Source organism: Cynara cardunculus (genome assembly GCF_001531365.2).
Source record: "Cynara cardunculus var. scolymus isolate 2C chromosome LG 12, CcrdV1, whole genome shotgun sequence".
Lineage (NCBI taxonomy): Eukaryota > Viridiplantae > Streptophyta > Magnoliopsida > Asterales > Asteraceae > Cynara > Cynara cardunculus.
In genome coordinates this window covers 3041473-3064571 of record NC_037539.1, presented here as the reverse complement: position 1 = coordinate 3064571, position 23099 = coordinate 3041473, and the positions used below count along the sequence as shown (strand labels likewise).

General features: G+C 35.5%; 2 protein-coding genes and 1 non-coding gene across 4 annotated transcripts; all 3 read right to left on the bottom strand.

Moving 5' to 3' along the window:
* Positions 1-962: 962 nt before the first annotated feature.
* Positions 963-6282, bottom strand: LOC112523067. Its single transcript, XM_025132504.1, has 9 exons — positions 6044-6282; positions 5304-5488; positions 3857-4035; positions 3416-3700; positions 3262-3320; positions 3143-3179; positions 2987-3058; positions 1972-2296; positions 963-1677 (listed from the first exon to the last, which is right to left on the bottom strand). The coding sequence occupies exons 1-9, from the start codon at positions 6141-6143 to the stop codon at positions 1276-1278; spliced, it is 1644 nt and encodes a 547-aa protein (XP_024988272.1). The 5' UTR covers positions 6144-6282; the 3' UTR covers positions 963-1275.
* A 3653-nt stretch (positions 6283-9935) lies between these two features.
* Positions 9936-10022, bottom strand: TRNAY-GUA. The gene is given in 2 exon segments: positions 9936-9971; positions 9986-10022. It is a non-coding gene; the product is annotated as a tRNA-Tyr (tRNA).
* Positions 10023-11423: 1401 nt separating this feature from the next.
* Positions 11424-22825, bottom strand: LOC112523140 (ABC transporter G family member 7). 2 transcript variants are annotated; one of them, XM_025132612.1, is made up of 12 exons: positions 22527-22825; positions 19606-19796; positions 19332-19482; positions 18804-18936; positions 16922-17123; positions 16060-16336; positions 15286-15417; positions 13577-13797; positions 13198-13410; positions 13003-13087; positions 11729-11984; positions 11424-11605 (listed from the first exon to the last, which is right to left on the bottom strand). In XM_025132612.1, exons 1-12 carry the CDS (start codon positions 22767-22769, stop codon positions 11592-11594), a joined length of 2118 nt encoding a protein of 705 aa, XP_024988380.1. In that variant the 5' UTR covers positions 22770-22825; the 3' UTR covers positions 11424-11591. The 2 variants fall into 2 exon arrangements, with proteins under 2 accessions (XP_024988380.1, XP_024988379.1); XM_025132611.1 differs by having other exon boundaries at positions 11424-11984.
* Between the last annotated feature and the right edge of the window lie 274 nt (positions 22826-23099).

Below are 23099 nucleotides of genomic sequence, written 5' to 3'. Positions count from 1 at the left end.
AACTATAATTCATGTATGATATATCTATCTCTATTTCCGTCATCATATGAGCGATGTATATCGACTTTGATTCGACTAATGACAATAACCTGTTTTTTCCGGTTTAGATTCAAGTTCGAACGCATTATTCAGTTAACCTATCAAAACTACATTTAACCTATCATGACCACTTCTTAAAAACCTATAAAGATTTTAACGACTAACCATTTTACCTTTTTGTTTAGGACTACATAAAAAACTCGATGGGCCGACTATACAACCTAATTCAACCCGAAAAATATGTTAGATGAATGCAACTTGATTTTTCATTAAATCATGTATGGATAAAGTTGTTTGTGCTGTCTATGTGGATTAATCTGTCTATAGATTGATAAAGGTTTTGTTTGGATTTTTTTTATAAATGGTATGTGCATGTTTTTTAGTTTAAAATTTTTGGTTCTCTGCATAAATTTCTTCCCTTGAAGCTTAGTGAATAAGGGGCTGTTTGACAATTACTGAATGGTTCAGTGCAAAATGATTAATAGACTTTTATGATATAGTGTAAAATGAAATATAATTGTTTGGTAATTGTGTACAATGAAATTAGGGTTTTTAATGGTTAAGGGTTGATCCATGATACAAAATCATTCAGAGAGTTTTAGAACCATTAAGAAACATAATTTTTTTTTTTTTGGCCAAACAAGATTCACCTCTTAATGATTCAGATGTTACATCTTAATGGAACTATTAAGAGGTGAACAAACAACCCGAGTCCACCTTTTATATCCTTAAACCATACAAAACAAGATGTACATCTAACTGAATAAGTTGTAAGTTTCATTAAGCTTCTAACAATCAGACCCTAAATCGAAACCTAATCGGGTTCTAATTTTACAAACTGACATGGCTTTGGGTACTAATCACGAAGAATTTTGATTTTATTATTTTTTTAGTTTCAACGCACTCAACCTGACCAACCCAACTCATCAGCAACAATACATTCTTTTAACCGTTTAACTTGATCCAAGTATCCAACTTACTCCGACCTGCTAAATCCATGCTACAAGAAAATCATATCGGATACCCGAAATGTGAAGGTTTCGTAAAGCAGGCCGACAGTGAATGAAAACAAATAGAATTATTGAACCCACACGTTAATTGTTGCTATCGGGCAAAAAAAATATGCTCGACGACACCTTGCATTCAGCCGTGTCGAAGATAGATATAGATTACAACAAAGAACCCGATATAAAAAAAAACGACTTCCTACGCCTCAAGCTTCGCTTGTTGGACTTGTTACGTTTCTCGGATGGTGTTGTCACCACGGCAAAGCTTTCCGTTGCATTTATATTTAATCGTGGACGTAATCTTAGCAAACACCTCCTCCCTTTGGGGGCGGTTTGCGAATATGATCCACAGTGCAAGACTGAGCATTACTCCGGCAGAAACAAGGGCCAAACCTGCATTCACCAGCCGGAGATGGTGTTGTAATGGCAGGCAGTGGTCGGAGGTGATGGTTGTGAAGGTTTCACGAACAAAATTGCAGTCCTGGAAGCTTAGTAACGGCGGCGTGTAGTGGTGGAGGGCGTAGCTTATGTTTACTGCTCCGACTAGTTGTTGGTACATCTCGGGGGTCAATCTTCCGGTGGTGATGCATAATCCGGATTCCGAGACCGTACAAGTGTAGTTCTGCCACACCTACACATCCAAAGCAAACTAATCTATTATACTTCGAGATGCATATAGACCTAACCTCTGCTCTGAATGGTAAAGCAGTGGTTTCTTTATTTGACTTTTGAGGTCAAATTAACTAATTGCCAACTTCCAAATTTCGTATGGTTCGTTGGACGTTTTGGAGAATTTATGATACGAATGAGCTATAATTTACCAATTATGGTTCTGGCAAAAACTTGGCATAATTCACGTTAAGCATGGACGACGAAAATTAGTCTGTTTGACCTCACAAGTCAAAACTTATGCGTTTTAACGTACCAGCGAGGCATTTGACATCGAGATCTCTTGGGATGAACATTCTCGTTCTTGGAGTTGCGAGTCATACGGAGAGCAAACGTATGGCATCAGAGGCCCTGACTGGTTAAAGTAATTTGTGTTCCCTGATGGCTGGGGGTATGAGTTGGCATACGAGCCTATGAATCCATTCACGATATTTCCAAGATCGTTGATCACCTGTTTACTCTTATACAACGTCTGGTTCGTTGTTCCCTGGTCAACACATGGAAGGATGTTACTAAGGGCAGTTTCGGCATGCGGGTGATCCACCCATTGTTCCATAGCCAAACACGTATCTGAAATTGCACTGCAAACACGAAATCGTTCATTAGTCTCTTGTTTATGTACCTTAAATTGTTGAGGTCTCACATCAGCTATATATTGGATCAGGTTCAAGGGAAAACCGCAAAAAAAGAAAACCGACGGACACCCCGGTAGCCATTCATCTGGATATATGCACATGTACATACAAGTCATTATAAGCAATTTGTCCAGTAGGCGCATGTGCATACAAACCAATAAACAACTTCAATTACTTGTATGAACATGTGCATACAGTCCAGATGAATGGATAACAAAATGTTCCCAGTTTTTCATTTTTTGGGGGTTTTCCCTGAACCCCTCTCTCTCTCTCTATATATATATATATGTGTATGTGTGTGCGCGCAAAAATCTCCCTCTCTATAAGGGCTCTTTTAGAGAGAATTCAAAAGGGGTTCCATATAATAACATGGTATCAGAGTTGAGATCTACCAGATCTTGGGACTCGACACACTCTTTCGCCTCCGTTCTAGGGATCACCATTTGAGGAGGCGTGTTTAAGTCCCACATCAGCTAGACATGGACCATCAAAATTGTATAGATAATTTAAAGGGTTCTATATATTCCAACACCGACCATTAATGAATGAGACAGTCCATGAAGAAGATGTATTTTGACTTCTCGAGTAAAACATAGTACTTTTCGGATACGAACTTAACATCAAGATTTATCTTACTTGTTGAGGATTACGAAAACTCCACATAGAATGAATGTCACCACGACAAGTAACCATCCACCGATAATGAATCTGCATCAATAAGAACGTTTGATCAAGAAAAATAAACGATATTCACATTCTCACCCACCAGAAAAAGAACATCGAAGAGCTTACATGTGGATTGCATTCCTCTGACCAAGAATCGACAAATCTGTAAAAACGAACCCAATATGGTAAAATAGATGCAGAAATACAAAGACAAGTTAACCGATGAACGTCTTATGAACACTTACAAAGGCCTAAAATAGAAACGAGAAGCATCACTATTGCAACGGTAATCATCGATGATCGCCTGAAATAAACAAACGAAAAGCATTTTGAGAATCTGAGAACTGCATAATTGCACTAAAAAAGTTCATGATATCATATTCATAGGACGGATCATACACAGCATCAAAGACGGTTCTTATTTTTTGCGAATTCTGATGTGTTTTTCGCCCGAGTTTATCTGAGGCAGCATTTAAGTCGATATTCAGCTTGTCAATACTATCTTTCACATCTGAAGGAAGGTAAAACTGTGCCACATTGACAGTTTTTGCTAGCGACAAATACCCTGTGACATTTACAAGTGTCTGAACAGTGTAATCAGATTGGTTAACAACGTAATTTAGCGTGTCCACTGCCTCACGATGAAACTCATCTTGCCCGACCGAAAGAAGAATGCATCCAGTCCTGTAGGAAACCAGTGAAAGACACTTGGATTTAACAAATCATAAGAATTATTCGTCCTCTTTTTTACTTCGAATGTCAAAATTACTTCTAACAAAATGGTTGGGTTTTTTTCCGGGTTTTTTGGAAAGCTATAATGTTGAAGAGAGAGATGCTTACGCTGCAGCACACGTGAAGACGATAAGCAAAATCAGGCATAGTATCTGAGAAGGGCGGGATTCTTTGCCTTTAATATCGATTCTCCAACCACAACAGTGATATATGATCATGGCTAAGCCAAAGAACACAAACCATAATATAGCAAGAATCAAAGCAGCAGCCCCTGTAAATCCAACAGACTGTACACAATGTCATTAAGAAGATAAATTCACATCTATAAATCTATATATAATAGACTCAGGTTCTGGGGAAAACCAAAGAAAATAGCAAAATGAGGAACACCCCAATAACTATTCGTTTGTCTGCTATGCACATATGCATAAAAGTAATTGAAAATGTTTCCTGGTTTCATTGTACATGTGCATAGCGTACAAATTACTTTTATGCACATGCGCATACGAGACAAATAAATGGTTAAATATTAGGGTGTTCCTCAATTTTCCATTTTTTGTGGTTTCCCATGGACCCAACCCTATATGTGTGTGTGTGTGCGTATACATACATATATATATATATATATAATGTGCGTATGTATGTATACTCTGAGATTTACGTAAAAATCAAAAACCAAACTCAAGTATATCCCACTCAAAAGCAGGCTTTGAGGGATGTATGCCGACATATCCTACTTTCAAGTGGGACATACCGAGTATGTTTGGTTTATATTTATACAAGAAAACATGTCCCATTAAACAACAAATGCACTTGTACTTGTACCATACAAGTTTCTAAAGCATAACAACTCAACTTTTGATTATAAACACAAACTAAAAGTTGCAAATTAGATCATGTCTTACCGGAAAAGCTGAGGTATCAAGTCCTAAAGACTTATACTGTACAAGAAAACATACATTTTATCCAAAAAACTTGAAGTATTTGCGTTAGAGAGATGGAAGCTACAGATCAATATATCTGTAGTTCATATAATACAAATGTGCTAAAAAAATCAATAGGTTTCTTTATGTTTAAATGGTAATCAGATTACATCAATCCAAGTAGCCATTACATTTTAATGGATTGATTTATTTGGTTACTTGTTGGATCGATTTTGACAGATCCTTCATGATCTTCTTCACTAAAAGACCTAATTCAAACAAAGAGCTTGTTTGTTAACAACTTAATGAGCTTAATAGGACTCGCAACTTATTGTCAACTATATATGAGTGTTTGGTAGTGACTTTAATGATATAGAAAGTGGCTTACTTAGTAAGCTTCTAGGGAGGAGCTTTATGCAAAAAGCCAAAATTTCCAAACCTGCCCCTCCCAATTAATGAAAACACACTCGTCCCATCTATTAAAAAACCCCACAAAACAAAAACCTTTGCAATCTATACAGACAGATTAATCGACACAAACAACTTTATCCATATAGAAAATTAATAGAAAACCAACCAAACAACCCCTAAGTTAATTCATGGATGGTCTAAATCAATCTAAGAGAACTTACTGCCCAATAATGCTTATCAGTAATGTCCCATCCACCATGATACCGCTTGAATCGGTTAAGAATATCAGGCCTCTTTGTCCTCGACCCGGCCAACACAAGTGCACCAGATGGTTCACCGGCAGGACCAGGAGCTTCAGCTGATGAGCTCAAGATCCCATTTCTCCAATGGCCCAAGTTATCTTCCCCTACAATTATCAATCATACATGTTACAAATGGAATCTAAATTCATAAAGAACATTCAATACATTCTACTGCTGCAAATCCAAAAATCTACCAAAACACCCAAAAAACGAACATAATTGTCTCTAAAAGAAGTAAATCACCCGAAAAACCCCAGTTTGTCGAAATAAACAGCAATCTCGAGTTAAAATTTCCCATAAGATCATGAATCACTTAACCTGATTCAGATTCGTGGATCATAAAAGATAACAACATAAAATTCTTATCTGTCAAATTCCCATTGCTATTATCAGTAGTGTGTGAAAGCAGGCCGAACATGAAGCTTAAAATCCTTAAGCCCTAAACTGAATGTTGTAGGCATATTTCTCACCAAATCGATAGTAGTTGAAAAACCCCAAAAGCTTTTTAAAAAGCTCATAAATCCAGCAATCATGATAAAATCAATTGCATAGATAAAATCCACAAAGCAAAAAACAAAAACATCGAAATCAGCATCCACATCCACATCAAAATCAGCATCAATGAATCGATATACGATAAAACCCCATAAATGCAGTACCTAAGATAGATGTGACTTGATCATTTTGGTGTGAAGTGAGAGCTGAAGTACAGCTTATGATAATGAAGACGAAGAATAAGAAAAAGGGATTCTTCTCCATTCTTGAGCTGTTGTCGGTGGACGACAAAACAAAATCTCAGTCCATATAAAACACAGAAATGGTGATGAATTTGGGAATGACCTTTCAACTGATTTTACAGTAGAATACTAGTAAGAGCACATGATAAGCTCTTGGTTCAGCTAAATCTATACATATATACAGAGGATTGATCTCAAAGGGAGAGAAAGAGATCTAGAAGAGTGACACATGGGTTTGATGGTGATGAAGGAGGAAAAGGCGGGTGGATGAACATAACCGGTTTTGCTGGGGAAACCCTATTTTACCGTTTACTTAAAAAAATAAAATATTATATTATCATAATATTTATTTTTAAATTGTTTTTATTAAGGGGGTGTTTGGATGCTTGTAAAAATAGCTTATTGACTTATTTTGATGTAGTATTGGTAATAAACAATTTTTTAGCGTTTGGATAGACAGCTTATACTGGTGTTGAACATGTAATAAAAAGTTTTTAAAAAAATTAAATCATTATAACTTATAAAAAGTTGATAAAAACTTTATAGAAAAATATAAATTGTTTCAATAAGCAATCCCAAACACCTCTTAAGAAATCATACTTTCAGTTTTTTATCCATCTAAGCAATAAATAATCTTGTGAATTAAATTTAGATGACATAATACAAGTTTATGTCTGGTTTAGAACATTTTCAACTGATTATCTAAAAAGACAAAATGAAGTTTTTGTTTTTTATATTGGTTTTTTTAAAATATATAGTATTTATATACAATAAATAAACTCATACACCCTTTTCATTTTTAATAAGGTTTAAACACTTGATCTGCTAGGAGGTCAAAGACTCATATACTGCTAAACCAAATGCCATTTAATTATATTGTTTAAATAGATTCTATATATTTTAAAAAAAAATAGAAAAAACATGGATAAATTACAATTTTAAAGAATCATTTAAAATTTGATTTTGGAGAGATAAATTATTATTTTATTCGATTTAAGATTAAATTATTATTATTTCATGTAGAGCTTTTATTTTAAGTGTATTGAAATAATAAATATAATTTATGTTAAAATCTTTAAAATAAAAAACTTGCTGGAGTTGATGTAATTTTTTTTTAAAATTTTAATTTTTGCTTCTTTATTTAAGAAATTATAAAGAACCTATCGAGGTGTTTTTATCGGTCTAATTTAAAATAGAAAATAAAACATTCAGGGTTGTTTGTTTACCTCATAATAATTTCATTAAGATGCGGCTTCTAAATCGTTAACTGGATGAATCTTGTTTGACAAAAAAAAGTTTATCTCTTAATGGTTCTAAAACCCTATATCTTGAGTCTCTCGTATCATTCAACACTCTAATTTCATTTTGAATAATTACCAGACAGTTATATTTCATTTTGCATTATATTATAAAAATATTTTAATCATTCTAATCAATTAATCATTTTACATCAAACTATTCAACAATTGTAAAACAACCCTTAGTTTTTTTCTAGACCCACATGCAACTAGAAGCAAAGATGGTTAGTTTATTAAGAAGATTAGCTACAACTTTTTTAATTTATGGAGTCAGGGACGAGGGGTGTGTGTAGCAGGTGCAGGTTCACCACCTATTAAATTTATTTTTATAATTAAATTTAATATTAATTTTTATTTATCATATTTATAATTAATGTAAAGTTAAATTAATTTTAATTTATTATATATCTATATTATATTATAAAATATTTAACAAAAATTCTTAAAAACCAATTTTTATACATGAAATACTACATATTGATGTATATTACTTAAAATTTAAGATTGCAAGTAAATTATGCATAAGTACAACTTATTAAAGCTCCATGTTAACATTCGTATAACTAACTGCAGATAAACATAATCAAATAAATGATAAACATCTCATTTTAAAATATAAAAAATCTAAAATATAATTAGGATAATTATTGAGTTCTAACAAAATAATTGATTATTATCTTTATAAGAAAATTATATTATTAAACCAAATATAAATTACTTTGTCATTGAACCTACATTAAATTATAATAGAAAAATTGAATTAAAAATTTACACAAAAAATAAGAATTTTAAATAGTTAATTTGACACTAATATCGATATATATTTGTCAAATTTTTATGATATATTCAAGTTTATATTTTATTCAAAAATAAAAACATCATCGTTTTTTCAAAATCACATAAGACCATATTATAACATCGATTGAGATAAAGAATAAAATAAATATTAAAATCAAGATGTATCTTCCTGCATCGCGTGAGTACCCTTCTAGTATAATTAATTATAATTTATCATATTATAATTAATTTTTTCAAATCACGTATTTTACATAAACTTTATGTCCATAAAATTCTGATAATAAAAGGGTTTTTATTAAGTTTTTCATAATAATTTAAATGTTTTTAATATCTTAAATACATTTTTTAAAAATAAATGTGATTTTTTAGAAAGCTAGAGAATCTCAACCAAAAAGACACATTAAAAACACCATTTGTTTTATTTAACCAATCTCTATCAAACAATTATTTAATTAATTAAAATTAAAATAATAATCCATGCCAAAATGAGTTTTCCCTTTCACATAACCTAATTTTTTTATAAAAATATTTTTGTTTATAAAACAATTATTCGATATATATATTTGTTTCAGTTTAAAGCATGGATGTTTGTAATGGGTTGGGTTCATATGAGACCAGTATATTTTCATGAAACCCGTGAAACTATTTTTTTTACACTTAAAACTTCACAGCAAAACGTTATGAAGTTTCAAATGTAAAAAAATAGTCTCACGAAAACAAGTTGGTCTTACGTGAACCCACCCCTGTTTGTAATTTGAAGATGGTTCATAAAATATTAAATTGTAAGGAACTAATACATATGGGTCGGTAGGTAATATGTATGGTTACTTAAAAAGAAAACCAAATCATGTATATTTTTTTAGTAAACAACTCAATATAGTTATATTCGTAGATCCAAAGTCACATGCACAAAAGTACTCGTGAAGTTTTGGGTACTCATTCAATGCCAAATATTTTACACCGTTTGATGGTTATTATTTGTCGTTTTTCTGTTCGAAATCCTTTGAGATATTGACCAAACGTAAAAGAAAAGGAAGATGATTTGTGCATGAAAGTTAAACAAGAAATAAAAACGACCTTTTCCGATATCAAACGAGATTATGAGCAAATAGAACATCTTTTAAAGTTAACAATACCGTCACGAGAGTCGCAGATGCATGAATGTGATGTACTGGAAAAAAACCCACGTTCCTGTTAGGACAAGTGAAAAAACTGAACTCGGGATTTCTAAATTTTGGTACGATTTTGACCTGATCTAACGTTCTACATATTGAATGCTAATAATAGGATTTATCGAGCAATTAGCTCAACAATTTCTCTTAACGTTTCATAATCGAATGGCTATACATAAACGCTGTTTGTTTGTATACTCATTACTCGTTAATTATTTTATTTTATTAATATCGGATCCGTTAGTTTTTTGAGTAAATTGCATTTTTCGTCCTTATGGTTTGTTTAAAAATTACTATTTTCATTCCTATGTTTTTGAAATTACGATTTTCATCATTATGGTTGACAATGTTTTATTGTTGTAGTCCCTCCTTCCCACTTAAAGGTAGGTGTTAGGCTTGGGGACGAAATTGTAACCAATTATAAATTGCATGGATGAAAATCGAAATTTTGAAACCATAAAGTCGAAAACCGCAATGTTGAAACCACAAGGACGAAAATTGAAGCTTTTGACAAACTACAGGGATGGAAAAAGAATTTTAAAAAAGTCCGACCTGCCGGATTCGAACCAGCGACCTAAGGATAGCCATGGAACACACTACAGTCCTCCGCTCTACCAACTGAGCTAAGGTCGGGATCTGTCATTCGTTTGATCCAATAATATATAATATCAATTAATCGTTATCTCGTCACCACACACATCGTCGAAACAATCCTGTTTTGAAGCCATGGACGGATCCATAGAAGAGCATACGGTGGCACGTGCCACTGTATTATCTCTCTGTCGAAAGGTTAAAATTTTTACGTTTATGAAATGTGTAACCATATCGTTTTAGAAGATGTCGCCGTATGATATTCAAAAATTCAAGAAAGTGCAACCGTACCTCGTAATCAACCAAAAAACCAGAAAAGAACTCTTGAAATCGATAAAAAAAACTAAAAATTTTCTTGAAATCAAGCAAAAATCTTTAAAAATTACTCGAAACAGTGGGATTAGACTTAAAACACATCGAGCAATATTGAACGTCAGAAAAATCATGAAGACACTTCGATAAAAAAAAAAAAAAACCATTCTTTTTGTAATTATTTTTTATCTATATTATATGATGTTCGGGTCTCTCCCTGTTTCAACCACCATCCTTCAATGCCATAATTCCAATGTGAAAATTATAACCATTCACAACAACTCAATAAAACAATATTTGTCATCTTATCCTCTTAAAACTGTACCAGTCCCACAGTCATCATAAAACTATACTGATCCCACAGTCATCATAAAGATCCAATAAGTTATAGATAACTAAAATAACAGTCTACAGGAATTTTCATAAAACCTAATTTTAACCGAAACTAGCACATGATTTTGAAGATCCAATTTTGAAGGAACAAAAGAAAGACACTCTCAAAGTTATTCTTAGCTTTTTTCTTTTAGAATAATGTCATAGTATATATTCTTGTTCTATCACATGCATATCATGTTGTATTGTCCTTTTAGTACCATTAAGACACTGTATGCATACCAAAGGGGGTCTATGGCCTAGCAGTATCGTAGTCTTCAGCATCTTAGGAGGTCAGGGGTTCAAACATCACCATAGGTGAGAAGGGTGTATGAATTTTATTTGTTGTATTTGCCGTATATAAATATTATATACTTCAAAACAAAATTGTGTATGTATCACTCAAAAGAAGAAAGACGTCATTAATTAAACTTTTTTAGCGTATGGCGGTGTACGTAGTCAAAAATTAAAAATTTGTTGTGAATTTGCTCCATCGGCATGTGTATATAGATACGTTAACAAAGTGCATCTCTCAAGTTCAGTGTTGTGCTATTCTGTCATGTTCAATGTACCAAACGCACCCTACAAACCTTATGCATCCCTTCAAGCTTCATAGTAGAAGAAAACAACTCAACAAGATAAGTGAATGATTTGTTCGTGAAAACATCAGCTATACTGGGCTCGTTTGGTTTGGTTGACTACCGGAACACAAGTTATAGCAGTACACAAACAATGATAAAAGAATGGAAAACATGCAAGTCGGTATCGGAATTCTGGTTTAATTAAAGATCGAGTAACCAGGATGGGCTAAAAAAGCCAAATTTCTTTACATTCTAAGCTGATGAGTTTTTATTAGAACTGCTACTGAGGTTTACCTAGAACACAGGTAATAGGTTTGCTTTTTTCCACCATGGGCATGCATATCCTCTAGATGGAACCACCTGTATGAGACCAATGAAACAAAATAGTTCGGTATGCCCGAGTATAACATCACAAACCGCCAAGGTCAAACATATTAAGTTGGGCAGTAGCAGGAGATTCAAGCTGCGGAGGATCAGGTTTACCTTGGTCAACCGTTGGAGTCTCAAGGATCTCGAATGATTGCCCCTGGGAGTCGTCGCTTTCGACCGGCTGATCGAGCTCTAACTGTGGTTCTGTTTGGTCGGCTGGTGGTGGTGGTGGTGGTTCCAGCCGTTGATATTGGGGTTTGTTCTTCTCTAGGAGGAGGTACGTGGTGTAGTACCAAAACAAGAGAATTCTACTTTGAGCCATCACAGTCTCGGATATGTTGCTACCCCCGAAAGAAAGCCTCTCCAGAGCCTGCATCACAAGATATGATACAAGTCAGTTTTGGTTTTATTACTCCATCCCAAAGTAAATGTCCACGATGAAAAAGACGTACAGTTTTAGAAATGTGTAATTATTACACTCTTTAACTAACTAAAATGACAATTTTACCACGGAGAAATTTTCTCCATCCCATAATTAAGAGTAGAACTGGAAAGTACACACTCACTTTTAAAAGTGGACACTTGACCGAGGGAGTAGTTTATTAGATCAAATATCGCTATATGAAGGCAAGTATGCAGCCTGTTTTATCAAGTACATAGATAAAAAATTAGGGCTGAATGTAACAGCACCCCTCTCTTGGCTGACCAAAAAGCTCTTGATTTTACGACTAAGGGGCTGTTTACCAAATTTTTAATTAAGTCCTGTATGGATAACCTTGCATAACCTTAAGCCATATCAGCAGGCAAACCAGCCAGACACAAGCCCAGGCATGGAGAATTAAATGCACCAATCAATTTCCAGTCAAATTTGACAATATGCAGTTAGAAAAATTATAATCTAGAAAACATTAGGCTTAAAAACCTAAAAGCTAGATGGTACATCTGAATCCATGATCAGCTTAGGGCCTGTTTGTTAGCAGCTTAATGAGCTTAACGGGACTCACAGCTTATCCCGTTAACTATACGCGAATGTATGGTAGTGGCTTATGGTATAGAAAGTGGCTTAGTCAATAAGCTTCTAGAGGGAGCTTTATATAGATTATAGAAAGCCAAGTTTTTTTCCAAACCTGCCAAACAAAAACATGTTCCTTCCATCTATGGAAAAAACCCTCCCAAACAAAAACTTTCCCAATCAATACAGACAGGTTAATCCACACAGACAACTCTATTTATACCGGACGTAATGAAAAACCAACCAAACAGCCCCTTATTCTCACAAAAATGTTTATCTAGCTTACAGGAATATGAGAATCTTCATGTAAGATAATATCCTTCATTTCTGAGGATAATTAACTAAAGCCATGTAAAAAATCCTTTGATACACTCACCTGTTCTCCAGATTGTATATCAAAAGAATTTTGATGATCAAATTGAAGGCCTTCAAATTCATTTATGCAAAGCCCTTGGAACGCCCTAAAGTCATCAAAGAGGATCTTTAGACAAAAACAAGAGAATATTGTAAGTACTAAAAAGCATTTTGTTAGAAAGAATCTTTGATACAGCAACATAAAAATGTACTCAACCATCTTATGAGAGAAGCACGTGGAATCCAGCGAAAGATGATTGGAGTGTTATCTGCGTTGACATAATATCCGCCAAATACAATGAATACTGTCATGAGAGATGGCCCCAATGCCAAAGCAGCTTCAGTGGTTGGAACCATTGCCCCGACCGTCAAACCCATTGCAGATGCAGCAAACGATTCCACAGTCACAATTCCACTGAACTTCCCGAATCTGAAATTTTTTGAACTTTCTGAGTACATGCCTTCAAAACATGCTAATTGAAAACTTTTAACTTTATTAATATTCAATTTATATCAATCCATATAACTTGAAATACATGTATATATATATATGTATGTATGTATGTATGTATGTATGTATGTATGCATATTCTTACCTAGATAAAGTTGGATGAAGACGTGCCATGGGATAAAGTATAGTGCCAAACAACAAAGGAAATGCAGCTCCAACAGGGACCTCGGCAATTAACTTAGATAACAAATAGGGTCCTAGCATATAAGAACCCTTTGCACGCTCTCTGTCTACTATTGCACGCTCCTTGGGGAAGACGCCAACAGTCTTCGTAAGTGCAGCCATTGCAGTGTTTATAGCAGCAACCTAGGTAAGAAGCAGGAAAAAAACATTCAAAGATACCATTTCTACAACTTCTTAAAGCTATCAATAAGATAAGAGCCATTCAACACAGATCTCTCCAATAATACCTGCCTAAATGTTACTTCTACTTAAAAAGGATGTTAGCATTATTTTTAAGAACTTGGAATCTCACATACACCAACTTACACCAATATAGCATCCTACTATTAGTCAGGACTTCATTCCTCTAGAACCAACTGATTATTAAAATTGAAAGAAAACACGAAAGTGGACAAAAATTCAGTCTGCTTTCATGAGGCAGCCGGCTCTCCCTTGGCACTTGACTTAACCCTAATCAAATATTGAATCAAACATGACTACCCTATTAAATGGTTTAAAGCTACAGGAAATGGGCCAAAAAACTTCAGACTCTGGCTTGTCTGCACAGGTGCCACTGCCACTTTTGGGGAGTGATGAGGATGAAATAGGCTGCTCAAGAGAAGCATAGACATTTAGGGGCCGTTTACTAAACACTTACTTGATAAGTACTTAACGCATAAATTTCCTCATCGGATTATATGAGAAGGGCCAAGAATCTTACCGGGTAAGAGCGATGAGAATGATGGAGTCTTACCCGGTAAGTGAGGATGACGACTCTTACCCAGGTAAGCGCTTACCTAGCATTCGATAAGCTTTGATGTACTAAAATCTTACGCATCTAAATAAATTATACTGTTGACTCCTGTTAATAAGCGCTTACCGAGTAAGCATTTGGGTAAACGGCCCCTTAGCCTCACAAAAACGCTAGGAATCTACACTATAGATCTGGTACAAATGCCCACCAACATCTATAAGTCTTTATAAGTAGGCTTAAATGAACCCAACAGAAATTGTGATTACCTAGTAGAGTTATGAGTATCAATTATAAAACATGGTGCTACAGGTAAATTCTTATGAGAGAAAGGTAGCACAACTGACTTTATGAGTACTTGATAGTTGATACACCTTGATGATAAAAACTTATTGGATGAAGTGCCAATTTGGTTTGCATGTGTACCTTTTCTCCATATTGGCCACCATGAATTATCCTGATATAGAAAGAGACGTCTAACACACGAAGGCCTGTCAATTTTGGTCATCACTCTTCAGAAATTACATCTATGGTTTCATTTGCTAACCCAAATCAAGTTCAAGCAATCCTCCCAAAACACTGCCAATATTCTGCAATCAGATCCAAATATATACTAAATCGTCCTTTCTTCTTACCTTTATATTTCCTATTGAATCTTTTGCAAGTAGATTCATGTATTGCTGGGGAATTGGTCAGATGTTACTTCAACTCAAATAAAAAAAAAGCCACAAGTTATAGATATAAAGTGGGTGAGGCTTACTATCCCTTGTAGTCGGGCTAAATAACATTATATTTAGATAAATAAAACTGAAAGATATTCATTCACACCAAAACTATTCATACATGGGAAAGAATATCTACCAAAGTGACCATGGACATACCTGAAGCAAGCCCATTCTATCCTGTATTGATGTCTGAGACCTTCCCATCCTCCAAAATACTGAGCCAAAAATTAAAGCTGATGCAATTGACATCCTTGTCCGGACTATATTTGTTGGCCCATCACGGGAAGCCTGGTTAGTTTTCCACCAATGTCAGTCAGATGACAGAATATATAACTCAATAAACATATCCACTCAACAAATAACTTCCCCTGAAAACTAGACATGTGGAAAATGTTTCAGGTTCCCACTCGAAAGTAGGGTCTGGGGGGATGTGCAAAATCTTTCAAGTTCCTAAATGTTCAGAGAGTATCAACCAATACTTCTTTCACTATAACAAATAAGTTCTGGCATGGATGACCTGCTGCCTGCCTGAGGCAAATTAACGTCCATTAGTTGGCTAAGAAGACAACTAAATGACGTGGAAACCAGACAATAGGATGTGCTAGGATAATTAATTTAACTCGCCTTAAACTTGCATTGGGAATGCAAGGTCAAAATCAGCATTTTCAGTCACTTGCCTTTATTGTGGTTTAAGATCTGTGAAAATATCTTCTTTTTCTGACCATATTTATCTATCAATGTGCCATAATTCTAGTGCATTGGGTAATAGAAGAGAACTCTACGACACACCCAATCAGGAAATGTTCCAAACAAATGCAGCCCCAGAAGAAATCCAAATACCATGAAATGCTATCATGAAAATAGTGAGACATGATATCATGAGAAATACAGGAAGGAGCAACAACAATTGCATATCATGATAAGAGTCACCTGCATCCATGCACGTTTAAGGAGCAATGAAAATTGCCTCCACCAACCACTAATCCCTTTGCCTGCAGCCTTCTTTTTTAAGATAGTCTTATGCTTCAAGACGACACTTTTAGTGAGTGTTGTGGCATAAAAGGTTGATGAATTCTGTTGGGAAAATGACTCAACAAGGCTATCAATCCTTTTCCGGGAAGACCCAACACTTTCAGATGAACTGTAGTCGATTGATATTAAATCAGCTAGAAACTCAGCAGGGTTAACATGATCTGGGCAAATATACCTGTTAAACTAACCAATTATCAGTTTGTAATTTTACCAATAACAGGATATTGTTGAAGTTACAAGTTATAGCAGAAGAAAGTGAAAATGTCAACCTAATGCAACCATATGATAGAAAGAGATTAAAATTTGAAATACAATGTTGTAAGTATTTAATAATCTTTTACCAGAATGGATCTTTGGATAAGATAACACCCAAGCAACATATTTTGACGGATTACTTTGTAGATGCCTCTATGACATGTATTCTAACTTGAAGCATATTATGAGAGGTATCTATGAATGAACTCTTTTTATCAAATAACTTTCAGATAGATAAAAACAGAAAAGCTAATTTTATCAGTATCTAAATGTGTTGTATAAGGGAAAATCCCAGGCCCGCTTCATAATGAAGCAACCAAAGAAGGTAGACACATAGTTGTCTTCCCAGTCCTGTCAACCCCACACCCAAACAAGAAAAAAAAGCAAAAGAGCTCGTAACATAATAAAATGCAAGGACAAAGGACATTGAGAAAGGTTGAAATCAAGCTAGTGACAAATATATCAATCACCAAATAAAGTATAAGATTTCAGTTTAGTTAACAACCCAAATTTCGAGAAGTAAGTAAGTATTTCATCGCGTGCAGGGCCAGCATAAACAAGTTCACCCTCTGTCAGCAACACAATGTCATCGAACTTTGCATACACTGAACCTCTCGGTTGGTGTATTGAGCATATTACGGTGTGTCCATCCTGCGCAAGCTGTCGAAGAGTTTCCATCACTTTCTCTGCTTGAAATGCATCTAGTCCTGAAAGAATGACCAACTTAAATTGTACAATTCTTGAGATTATTGAACATCTATGTGATTCTCTTTTCAGCACTATTGTTATTATTGTCGTTATTGTTATTGTTGTCTGCTGAAAGGAAGAGGTCAGAGTGCCTTTTGTGGGTGAAAATTAGCTTGTTGAAAATGAAATGGTTGATTAAAACTAAACAACTTTGTTTCCGAAACCCATAGTTTGCCTTCATACCCACCAAGCCGATCATATGTCAACATCGAAAGTACAAAATGCAAAATGACTAAAATCCAACCCTTGATTCCAGACTTACCCTGTAGCATTTCTTTCTCTTTGTCATTTTGGCAAGAAAATGTCAACACTTCTGCCTTCTAATAGAAGGAAATCAGAAATCAATTTGATGCCCAATTCAATTGAAGTAAAGCATGTTCCAGAATAGCTTACAAACTAAGCACTTGTTTTTTCCACAATATGTTTGCACTCAAGGAGCTAATTTTTCTTTTAAACCTCGATGGATACTACAGTTGGTCTTGTTCACTCTTTCATGTATAGAGTAAGGCCACAAAATGATGAACAACATAAAAGACCAAAGGTAAGCAGTTCCCAGTTGAAAGAGAAAATTATCCAGTTCCATTCATGACATCTTAATAAGATACCAGAGTGGATGATCAACTCATTCAGCACTACAAATAAAAGCTTTTGGTTCTCTTCTACACAGTACATCAAGAATGTTGTTGATAGTAATGCTGGTATACAATTGCTTTTCAGCATTTCACTGCAGTGGTGCATTGTTATGCTACTTCCACGTCATTGTGATTGTTATAGAGATTCTTATAGATAGAAAAGACAGTACTATTGCGAGAGGGACTGCTGGCTCTGCCTTGAGGCTCTAAACACTATTTATCATCAAATACGTATACATGTATAAGGAACCCCATAGCTAACAATCGAGTTTAAAGCCATACACTGGGAAGATATTTTACATGTTCATATATAACTGTATGCAAGTCATGATAAATTGGGTGGCTCATAGTTCTAACCCAACTACACTTCTCTTCTATTTCAAGTTTTGAGAGAGATGTTAAGAGGGTCAGCCATGCATCAAACAGTAAGCTTGCACCTCTGTGACCAGAAGACCACGGGTTCAAGTCTTGGAGTTGAATTCTTTAGAAAATGAGGAAAACAGTGCAAAAAAGAACTTCCCTCCCCAAACCTCATATAGCCAAGGAGCTTGGTGCACCAATTACCCTTTTTGAAGTTAATCAATCTACAGAAACTCGAATAATGATGTATGAGTACATGGCGTAATTAAGAAAGCATCTACTGCATGCTCAACTTAACGGAGCAAGTGATCTGATGTGTTATTGCCTAGTTCTTAGAATTTCCATCATTTGAACTTATCAGGAAGAGATTTCTTTGCCATGTTTCCTTGCAAGTATGCTAATGTACATCCCAGCTAATTCATTGCACTAATTAATACATGCGTATGAACTCTTGTAAATTTCAAACGATGAATGACTTTGCTTTTAAAATGTTAAACAGGATCGCACTTGCTGCTCATGGAAATGGGTACACATCCTTAACATTACTACTGTTTTAACAACTCAGCACAAATCAGTACACCACGGCTTTGTATAAGCCATCTTAATAAAACTTGTTAAGAGACATGCTAGATGGAAAAGGATGCATACCAGTTGTTGGTTCATCAGCAAATATTACCGATGGACTAGCAATGAGTTCACAAGCCATTGATAACCGTTTCTTCTCACCTCCGCTTACTCCGCGCACCTTTGCATCCCCAACCCGGGTATCCGCACAACTGACCTTTTCATGCAAAAATGTAAAAGCAGACAGCATAAGAAAACTAAACCCCAGCAAGTGTTCCTTTTCCTTGTGTCTTAAAGTATATACAAATGACCCCCCAGGCCCCAGTATCCCGACGACTATTCTAAAGAATCGAAGATAAATTCATGAATATATGAACCAAGATCTGTATGCATAGCAAAAAAGGAGAAAGCTACTGTAGGCAGTAACCATCTTATGCATAACAACATTATCAAGAACTGGGACAGAAGAAAAGGCCAAGTGTTCCAGTCGAACAAACCAAAGGCAAACAACATAAGAAATAGCAAATGATGTTAAATTATCATCTTTATTTATTTAATATATTTCTTGATCTACTTTAGCAGATAAAAAGTGAAGAAAGTAGCCAAACTCACCAAGCCTAGTTTGAACAAGAGATTGTTTATATATTCCTCTCTATCTTCCTTTGAAGATATTTCCTTCAGCTGGAGTTCAGCTGCAAGAGACAAGGTCTCTCGAACTGTCAACTGTGAGAAGAAAAGGTCCTCTTGTCTGACATAAGCAAATCTGTGATGGCAGTAATGTGGCATTGCCACAAGTTGTCATGCAGATTTCATCAAGTAGGAATCATCAATAAAAAAAACTACAACTTTCAGAAGCAAATATTAGCTTAATGGAAGCTAAACTTACTTGAAGGACTTATTTGACATTGATTGTCCATTAACTTCCAAGAGGCCTGATAGGTGCAACCGAGGTGATGCCGCAGTCTGACCTGCCAGTACGTTGAGGAGGGTTGTCTTCCCTGATCCTGATGGACCCATTATTGCAAGCAGTCTTCCAGGTCTTGCCTCTCCACACACATTCTTAAGCAAGAACCGCACCTACAAAATTAAGGTGAAGCTAAAAGGTGCTGCAAACCAAAATTGTCAAGGGGGCAGATCAGAAGGTGACAAGAGGATATTGTTGTTTTACATGATACAAATAGGCAATCACAGATTACTCAACCCATATTCACTCCTAGAAACATTTAAGGATGCTTAAAAAATCATCTGGTTTACAAGCACAAATCAAAGAGCAGAATGACTTGGTAGGCCCTTGCCTACTAGCCTAGGCTTTTAAATGAGTAAAAAGACTTATAGAAGTCCAAACATCAAGGTGTGGAATCCTTTTTTTTTATAAATCAACAAACTACTAATATCTCTGAAGGGACTAGAATTATGTGTGAAATACTACATTTTTGTCGAAAATACCTGCTCCAACCCCTATGTTGCAATTTCATTACTTATGGGTGCGTTTGGTGTCCAGACAGGATAGGACAAGACACAATAGGACAGGACAACTGTTCAGCGTTAGGTAAGACAAAATTGGACATAACAAAACAAGTAAGATGACCAATTTACCCTTAATGAGTTGTTTATATATTTTAATTAATTTATATAATTTATTAAATAATAAAATAATTGTTTTTTATAACAAAATATATCATTAGACAGTGTTCGTCAAAACAATTAAAATGACACCAAAATAAAAGGTTCATGTAGTTTTTCATCCCTTTTCTACATTATTTTTTATTATTAATATATAATAAATTACATAAATTAATAAAAATATAGAGACCGTATAAAAATAATATTTTCAGGACTGTAAAATGAAAGTTTAACAAGCATAAAATACAATAAATAAAATTTAAAGAATGAATAAAATGTAAAAAGGAGACATATTTGATATTTTAGATGAGAATTAAGTTTTATTTTGAGATTATATTGGTAAAATATAAGTCTGTTTCACCTTGTTCCACCTTGTTCCATGGGGTAGGGATGGAACAACCTGTTCTACTTTGTCCCTGTTCCACATAAAAGTCCTGTCAAATGTGGAACAGGGATGCTTGTTATGTCCTGTCCAGTGTACCAAACGCACCCTGTATGATCAGACTTTGGTTTAGACAGAGAACTCCAAGAACCTAATTTATTTAACTACCATCTTTTTACAGTGGTCTCTGGCACTTGACCCAACTAAGGAGCATTACAATTTACAAAGCTCCCCTTTGCATAAAAGAAACAAACTTTAGGCCTCTGGCCAACGGAGGTGGCTCCTAAGGTAGCGTTTGATATGCAGACAGGACAAATGGGTAGGAGTGGACAGGACTGGCCTGGACAGAACAAGTGTCTGTCTGGTGTTTGGTACGACTAGGACTGAACAGGACAAAACTAGATAAGTTGCCCCCAAATATTATTTTATGATTTTATATATCATATAATAGTTATAATTAACACAAATAAAGTAAATAATTTAATTTATAAACATTTTTACACAATTTTCATATACATAAATAAAAAAGTACCAAATTAAAAACTTTTTTATATAATTGATGGTATTTTGATAAAACCCGATCCATACAAATGAGAAAGTATGTTTTATTCGGTTTGGAAGATCCTTATCAATTGGTAAAGGCACGGTAAAGATTGTTGCAACAACAATGGTTGTGAAGGTAGAAGCATTGGTAATTGGAGAACGATAGTGGTTGTGGAGGACGTGAAGATGGTGATGGTGGCGGTCGACAGTGATGGACGAGGTAGTTGTGGCCTATGTGGTGAAGGTAGGTGTGATGGTGGACAGTGGTGGTGGCCGACGATAGTGGTGGTGGATATGGAAGGTTGTGGTTGTGGAGGACATGAATATGGTTGGTAGTGGTAGTGGTGGCCGACGGTGGTAGTGGTAGCCGCTGGCGGTGGTGGGAAGTGGTAGTGGTAGCCGATGGTGGAGGCAAGGTGGCCCATGGTGGTGGCAATGAACAGTATTGATCGGTGGCCGACGATAGTTGTGGAGGTGGTGGTGGAGGTTGTAGCAGAAGAGAAGCTAGAGATGGCCAACGGTGGTCAATGGAAGACAATGGTTGTGGAGGTATTGGAGGAGGTTGTTGTAGTAGAAGAGAAAGTGGAGGTGGCCAACAGTGGTGGTAGGTGGTTGTGGAGGTGGTGATAGTCGGTGGTAGTTAGTGGTCGGTGGTCGATGGTGGTTGTGGAGGATGGGGAGGTCGCTGACGGTGGCTACCGATGGTGGCTGAGGCTGCAACTAGCAGCGGTGACCACTAAAACAAATACCATGTTAAGTTTATATATCAATCGAGGTTAATTAGTAATGCTTTTTTGGAACAAGAAAAAACTTCTTTTTTTTCCAACGCTGTCTCACCTTGTCTAAGTTCTTGTCCATGTTCCGTGTCGCACCAAACGTGGGACAGTGAGTTCTTGTCATGGTCATGTCCCATGTCAAGCCCGACATGCCCAAATGGGATTCGAATACCATAAGTGCCAGGTACCCAAAAGATCCTTGAGGTACCCAAAACACAGTTCACCTAATTTCCCACATAAAGCAGCTATAGCTGAACATATTCCAGTATAATTGCAACTTAATTAGCGAAAATTTAATAAAAACCAAAATTCCATGACACAAGCTCGCAGAGAAAACTCATGGCTAATCCGCTATTTCGCTAATTAAGGGTTGGGAGAAATGGCATCATTCTAAAACGCTTTTCGCTAAAACATAATTTAGTTCAGTTATATAGATTCCTGAATTACGCTTCCAACATGCAGTCTATAGAAGCATAAACTAACCGATTTTGAAGCTTTATCGGAGAGAGAGCACGTGATGTTCGTCCACCGGATTGTCACAGGATAAACTTTATCAGACACCGAAGCTTCAGAATCGGAAGTTACATCCTCACCTTCTTCCTCTTGGGTCTCATTCTCCGGCAAGTACGCCGGTCCGGGGCCGGAGAACAGGCGGAGTAATAAAGCAGCGGCGACGGCGGTGAGAATCTGGCCAATACCACCGCCTTTTCCGGAGATTCTAAGCATTTTTCTTCTAACGAGAGACAAATGTTTCCCGCCACCGAAAAACTTTTGTTATCTCTTCTGCTGCTTGTCTGGTTCTATACCAAGCAGAAAGTCTCCTTTCTACAAGATGATGACATGGTTCAAGAGGTAAATAGCGCAAACGTTGTCGTTTAAAGCAAGTACTTATTTTTTCGAGAGTAAATTACGTTTTTAGTCCCTATGGTTTGTTAATTGTGATTTTCGTTTCTATGTTTTAAAAACTGCAGTTTTCGTCCTTGTAATTTGTAATTTCTTATTATTTTTGTCTTTATGATTTACAATTTATTGTCAGTTTTTGTGGTTTACAGATTT